The sequence below is a fragment of the Camelus bactrianus genome, chromosome 17 (genome assembly GCF_048773025.1).
Source record: "Camelus bactrianus isolate YW-2024 breed Bactrian camel chromosome 17, ASM4877302v1, whole genome shotgun sequence".
NCBI lineage: Eukaryota > Metazoa > Chordata > Mammalia > Artiodactyla > Camelidae > Camelus > Camelus bactrianus.
This window is the reverse complement of record NC_133555.1, coordinates 2,289,498-2,296,555: the sequence shown is the minus strand read 5'-3', so window position 1 is coordinate 2,296,555 and position 7,058 is coordinate 2,289,498. Positions and strand designations below refer to the sequence as shown.

At 60.6% G+C, this 7,058-nt stretch overlaps 1 protein-coding gene across 1 annotated transcript in view; it reads left to right on the top strand.

Moving 5' to 3' along the window:
• The first annotated feature begins 2,833 nt into the window (after positions 1 to 2,833).
• The window catches only part of LOC141573754 (IQ motif and SEC7 domain-containing protein 2-like), a 30,618-nt gene continuing 26,393 nt past the window's right edge, over positions 2,834 to 7,058 (top strand). The window contains exon 1 of the mRNA XM_074344243.1: positions 2,834 to 3,145. Coding sequence (XP_074200344.1) covers positions 2,886 to 3,145 — 260 coding nt within the window. The 5' untranslated portion in view covers positions 2,834 to 2,885. The remainder of the gene's footprint in view (positions 3,146 to 7,058) is intronic.

The window sequence follows — 7,058 nt, the reverse complement described above, 5'->3', positions numbered from 1 at the left end:
GTCAAAACAAATTGGCCACGTATGTTTGGGTCTGTTTCTGCACCCTTTCCTGTTCTGTTGACCTTTCTGTCTAGCTGGACATCGGTCCTCCTTGTACTGATGCTTTATAATAAGCCTTGAAGTCACCTGGTGTGGGTCCTCCGACCTTGTTCCTCTTTTTGGCAGTATGAGTGGGGCAGTTTCTGTTAGATGGGTCTTTTCTGCGTGTCGCATCCATGACCCCTGCTCGTGGAGTGCCAGAGTGCTCCCAGTCATCGTGGTGATCAAAAAGTCCCTTATTTCCAAAAGTCCTGATGGAGCGCAGGATCAGCCTCCCCCCACCCTGCAGGAGAAACCTCCTGAAAGGAACAAGACTCAGATGAGCATCAGCAGCACTGGAGGAAAAACAGAGAAGAAATAGAGGAAAATGGAACAAACTCTTCCAGGTTCTGAGGAAACTGATTTTGAACCAAGAATTCTATACCCAGCCAAACTGTCAATCAAGTGTGGAGGCAAAATAAATAATTTCAGACACACAAGGCAGGACTCAAAGACCTTCCCACTGGCTGTCTCTGGGAGACTCACTAAAGGATGTGCACAGCAAAATGGAAAACAAATCCAAGAAAGAGAAGACGTAGGATCCAGGAAACCATGGACCCAGTCCAGAAGTGTAATGCTGAGAAATCTCTGACGAGAGCCGCGTAGCTGGCCGAGGTAGCTGCTGGGCCAGATTACAACAGTGAGTCAGAGAGCGCTCAGAGGAAGGTTTTTAAGGAGAAAAATGAATATCCTACAGCAAATGGTAATATTCCAAAGATCAATGATCTTACTGATACACTGAGTGTGGATAATAATAGTAAAAATTAATAGACGCTTCCAACATGCCTTCCCTTCCCATCTCCTCCTCCAAATTTTTGTCACCTTTATTTTCTTTGGAGTGTGTAGCTGCATCTTTTTCTTCCCCCCTGCATTTCAATTTAAATGCCTCTAGCCTTGTATTTATGTAATGATAGTACTGGAAAAGCCTAATACTGGGTTTTCAGGTTTAGAACCTCTCTCTATATAAAGCACGGAGACTTTGACTAGAGTTCCAGAACAGCATATAAATCGCATAAATCTTAACACAGTCCAAGGAGCAGAGTGAGACAGAGTTGGGGGGAGGGGAGAGGAGGCCTGCTGCAGGAGGTTTACTGGGCAAGCCCTCGGGCTCAGCACCAGCCGGGGGAGCTCCCCCCTCCCCCGTAATCCTCACTCACATGTCCCAGGACGTAGGCCTGAATCTCCTTCACTCCTGAACACTTGCAGAGACCCCACATGTGTTGCCAGGGGCAGGTCTCCCCAAAAAGCCAAGAGAAGCCAGGGCCATAGCCCTTTTGGGGGGGCTCCTGGTGTCTTTATAAAATGAGGAAATAGACTAGGGTTGCAGAGGTGTTGGTGTATTTTCAATGTATAAACTGGAATGAGAGACACTTTACACACATGAGCAGGATGTCATATAATTGTGCCTTTCACAAAATAATTACAGGATTGATAAAAATATTAATTTCTGGAGCATCACAAGGAGCCTAGAATGAGGGGCAAGTTTAAAGGTCACTGCTAAGAGTTTTCGCTCAGGCTGCTGTGTGTATAACCTCATCTGAAGGAAAAGTGCTCGGTGGATTTGAGGACCCCAAATAGCCCCACTGTCATTCTGTCCCTCTCCATAGGCCGTGCCCAGGGGCCCCCCAAGGAGGGCTCAGGACCCTGGAGGGTCTGGGGTCTCGGCACACAGGGCTCACCCCCTCCTGGAGGTAAAGGGACATCAAGAGACGCGGGCATGGGATACCGCGTTCTGTCAAAGCCAGGGTGATGCCAGCCTTAACGAAGGGACCATCAAAATGTGCTTTATTACAGTTTATAAATCTATGAGATGTAGCTAAAGCTTTCCCCAGAGGTAAATTTATAGCCTTAAAATACATTTACTAGAAAACAAGAAACAATGGAAATAACTGAATGCTTCCAGAAGGTAGAAAAATAACGTTTAGCCCTACAGACATTTGAAGTGTGAAAACGACAATGATTTTTAAAAGTCAAGACTTAGAAAACACGGCTGCTGAGGAAGCCGAGGCCCAGAGTCAAAACAAACTGCTGAACTTGTCCAGGCCAGCGTTGCGGTGGGTCCGCGGCCTGCAGGCCATCGCACCAGGCCCCGGGAGGGCGCGGAGGGCCCAGGCCCGGCCTCGGCGGCTGGTCCGCATCGGCCTCGCGGGGTCGTCGGCGCCCCCGACCGCTTAGAGCGCCGCCGGGACAGGCCAGGAAGGTGTCTTGCTTGTGCAACACAAGGAACCCTGCGCTTTCGGAGACTTACATCAAAAAAGATGTCACGGCGCTGATGAGTTCATGAGTTGTTTTCCTGCTCACACGCCAGTCGTCGGCTGATAATATGAGTTGGAAGTTTTATTCTGCCGAATTGCTGCTTTGTGAAATTTGGGCATCAGCGCGGCCGGAGCGGCGGTGCGGAGGCGCGAGTCGCACCCGGGTGGCGGCGCGCGGGGCGCGGGGAGCCGGGCGCGGGGCCGGCAGGCGGCGCCCTCCCTCCGCCGCCTCCCGCTTCCCCCTCGCGTCGCAGCCGGCACTTTGCAAACTCCTCGCTCGCCCGCCCGCGGCGGCCGCAGCTCCGCGCCCTGCCCGCCCCGCCGCGTCCGTGGGGCCGCGGGCGGCGCGGAGGCGCCGGGGGGCGGGCGCGGGCGGAGGCGGGAGCCGGGCGCCGAGGCGGGGCCGCGCCAGCCCCGCGCGCCGCGCCCCCCGGGCCGAGCCCCGCGCCGCGCCGCGCCGCGCGGAGCCGCCGTCCCCGCCGCGCAGCCATGGCCGCCCCTCCGCCGCCGCCGCCGCCGCCCCGCCGCCGCCCGCTCGCCTGAGGCGGGACCATGGCGAGCGCCGCCGAGCCCCCCGGCCAGGCGGCCGAGTACCTGCAGGAGCTGACCCGGATCGTCGCGGCGCAGCAGGAGCTGCTGGCGCGCCGGCGGCGGCGCATCGAGGAGCTGGAGCACCAAGTGGCGCGGCTGAGCCGCGAGAACGCCGGCCTGCTGGAGCGGCACCGGCGGCACCTGGCCGCGTGCGCCCGCCGCCCCGACCCTGGCCCCGAGCCGCTCGGCGCCATTCCGGAGCTCGGCGGCCACCGAGACAAGTAAGCGGGCACCGGAGGCGGCGGGCGTGTCGGGGGCGCGCGAACTTCTTGGGGGCCCCACTCCCCTCGGGGCCGGGCTGGGGAGCGCCCCTGCCCGCCAGGAGACTCTGGGCGCCCTGGCGTATCCCCGGCGGGGTCGCGGCCCCGACCTGGGGCTCGGTCTCGGCGGGGACTGAGCTCCCGGGGAAAGGGGCTCCGGGGCGCTGCCCTGCGCTCCCGCCTGCCTGGCTCTCAGCAGCCGGCCGGCTCGGGACTCGGGCTCCCGCGACCCTGGAGCTCGGTTGCGGGGTCGGCCTCGCTACAGGGCGCAGCCCTGGGGCTCTGGGTAGCGGGGCCAGAACTCCTGACCCGGAGATCCGGAAGGGAGGGGGCGCGGCAGGCACGGATCCCGCCCTCGAGCCCGCCTGGGTCACTTGCGGGTCGCATCCCTCCCGAGGGGACTCTGTGCAGCCTCCAGCCCAGGACGCGCCTAGCCCTCTTCCCTGTGGACGCCTTCGTCTCTTCTTCGTGGCTCGGGGTTAATACCCTTCCCGTCTCGTTCCGGGATTACCCGGGGCTATTTCGGTTCAAGGATTAAGCAGGGGACGGGATGGGGCGGGACTGCCCAGCCATACTGGCCTCGGCTTCCCGGTCGCGCGTTTGCCTCCCGTGGGTCCGAAGTCGCGTGTGCGGCCCCTCTCCGCAGAAGTCCCGGCGCCCATCTGGGGCGGGGCAGGGAGCACCGAGCACCGGCTCGGGCGACGCTGGGGTGGGGTTCCTGCGTGCTCTGCACCCTATCTAACCCCTTGGTCCCCTTGTCTTTGGGACCATCTGGCTCACACTCCATGGACTGGGGCGGAGGGGAAACGTTTGTGTGTGTGTGTGTCTGTCTGTCTGTCTGTCTGTCTGTCTGTCTGTCTGTCTCTGTCTGTCTTGGCCGTAGGGGTAGGGGGGTGTGGAGTGGTGGTGGTCCGCAGCTTCCGGAAAGGTTCCCTGGACGGCTGGGGGTGAGCAGAAATGATAGGGAGGAGTTAACCCTGACTCCAAAATCCTGTAGAGGGAGGGGCTCCTGACTCCCAGGAGCCCAGGTATGGTCATCTGGTCATCCCAGATCCCGTGTCTCCCGCCCCGACAGGGCTGTGCAGGCTGCACTCATGGGGCAGAGGCATCCCGCCTGCCGCCCACTTCCTGCGTAGTTCTGTACAGAGCTACCGGGCTCGGGTGAGGGTGGGGTCAGGGCGTGGGTCAGCCTGGTGGCTCTGCGGTGGCAGGCCAGCGGCAACTTCTCCTTTCTGTTTATCCTGGGAGGGAGGAGTGAGGCGTGCAGTCGCTCCTGGCTGGCGTCACGGAGAAAAAGGAGACCCCTGCCCTATAGGTCCACCCGTGGCTCTTTGGCGCCTCTCAGAACCCCTTCTTCACTCAGTCCCTTCCACAGCAGTCGTGGGTCACCTGGTGTTCATTGCAGGGCGTGAGCCCTTATCCCCCCTCCCCGCTGCAACCCAGGCAAGGACTTAAAGAGCCAGGGGCCCAGGTGAAGTTGTCAGCTGCCCAGGGAGGCAATGCACCAGGGCAGGGACATGCGCCCTGCTTTCCCAGGGAACGGTGACACGCGCTGTCAGCAAGTGCCTCACGGCACCATCCTGGGGGGCTGGCTCCTTGTTTCCTTTCAGCCACCCCTGGTGACCAGGTGTGGGCGGGAAGATTCTGAGGCCTGCGTGGGGAACCCCCCCAGTGCCGAGTGTGGGCGGTGACCTTGGAGGGACCCGGGGTGCTAATGCAGGACTTGTTCTGTGAGTGTCCAGCTCTGTGTCAGCCTGGCTTCGAGCCCACGATAGCACCCCTTTCCAGAGAAACGGCGCCAACGGTTCTCGGTAGAGGGTAGCTTCTCTGACTTGAACGTGCACGCGAGGGCCTGGGGGCCGGGCTAGCACGCAGGTTCTGACCAGTGGGCCTGGGGCGGGCTCGAGGGCCTGTTTCTTTCTAACAAGCTCCTGGAGGTGTGGCTGCTGCAGCATGAGGAGCGGGGCTGTGGGGCCCCTTAAGACAGCACTCTGGGCCTGATTTCCCTCATCCGCCTTTGCGGGGAGAGGATGCAGGAGCCGGGGGCACGTGTGTGTTTCCTCACATCCTGGGGGTTCTGGCCCCTGCAGTGGGGGCTGCCTTTCCAACCTGGATTTGAGGGGCCCCTGCTCATCGGTGGAGCGAGATGATTTATGCCTAAGGGGCATGGATAACCAGCCCCCCTGAGAGCATCCAGCTTTTATTAAGTGCCTACTGTATGTGGAGCCATTAGTGATGTGCCCGAGACCCAAAAGGGGGTGGAGAAGATGGGAAGGGAATCCACAGCCTTGCACAGAAAAAGGGACGTGGGCAGGTGAACAGGTCGTGGGGCCAGCTCTGCATTGGGCGTGAGCCCTTATCCCCCCCCCCCCCCGGCAACCCAGGCAAGGACTTAAAGAAGAGCCAGGGGTGCAGGTGAAGTTGTCAGCTGCCCAGGGAGGCGTTGCACCAGGGCAGGGACATCTTAGCCTTGGGGGGTTTTAATGCACAAAAACGGGAATGATCATAGCTGCCTCCCATGATTTTTCTGAGGATTAAGTGAAGATGATGAGCGAGGAGGAAACCGGTACACAGTAGGTGCTTAATGCATGCCACTTCCCTCCCTTGTCAGTCAGGTCTCATTTCTTGGACCAACTGAGCACAGGTAGGAGGTGAGTGAACTTCCTGGCAACCTAGGTGAGACCTCTGGGGGCTTGGCATTCCCCCAGGGGACTTGGGGTGGGGAGTGTGGCTCCCTGGAGAAGGACCGTCCAGAAGTTGGCGTGCAGTGGGGGTTGGCCACCTGCAGTTGAGACTGGAACGTCTGTGTGCAGGCTTCCCAAGGCGACGGGCAGTGCAGGGCCCCAGCATTGGGGTGCTTTTTCCCAGTACTGGTGTGCCCACCCTCTGCAGACAGGGGCCCTTGTGGGCGAGGGTCCGGTGAGCATGTCAGGCGAGGCCAGGCCAGGCTTTTTTCCCTGAGCAGCCTCCTGCTGCTCCAGCCAGACTCAGGAGCCTGGTCCCGCGGGCCCTGGGCAGGGTGCCCCTGCGTGTCCAGTGGGTGCAATGTCCTCCGGGGGGCGTGTAGGCAGACGCTGCTGACCAGGCTGGCGCTGGGACGGCAGTGCCCTGTACAGCCTCCCCTAAGCAGTCCTTGGGAGGGGTTGCTGGACTTGGGGAGCCTTTAAGCCCAGAGACCTTTAAATCCTTTCCCAGAAAGTCCTCCTCTGACCACTGCTGAAAGAGGGCTTCATGAGTCTGCTGTGGGGCACACAGGGAAATAACAGGGAAGAGGCAGGATGCCTTTGGGTGCACGGCGTTACTTAGCTGCTCTCTTCTGACCTCAGAATTCACATCGGCTGTTCAGGCAGCTACGTCCTAGTGAGCTTTCTAGAACTGCCCCCGCCCCCCAGGGGTTCAGGCACGTCATGGACTTTGCTGAGTGGGGGAGGGTGTGGGGAAGGGTGTTGATTAGGCTCCCCATGTTTTCTTAGAAAGTCAGCTTGCACTTTATCGGACACCGCTGGTATCGGGGAGCACGCAGAGGCGCCCGGGGAGCAGGGCGAGCGCGTCCCGGTTCCACCTGCAGACGGCGTCCCACGTGCCCGGCCCTGCGCCGAGCTCTGCATTTCACGCAGCTCAGCGCGTGGCCCCAGCGCTCCTGGGAGGGGGGGGCAGTTGCCTCTCCCACTTGACAGACGTGGAAACTGGAGCTCAGAGAGGGCCTGTGACCAGCTTCGGCCCTCCTGCCTGGCTAGTGGTGGCGGCGGGACTGGGGCTCCGGTGTCTGGTCCCAGGGCCCCTCCTCTCCTCCACCCACCGCCTGCCCTTCCCGCTGCCCAGTGAGCAGATAACGTCCGGATCCTGCGTGACTCCCAGCCTCCAGTGCCGGAGG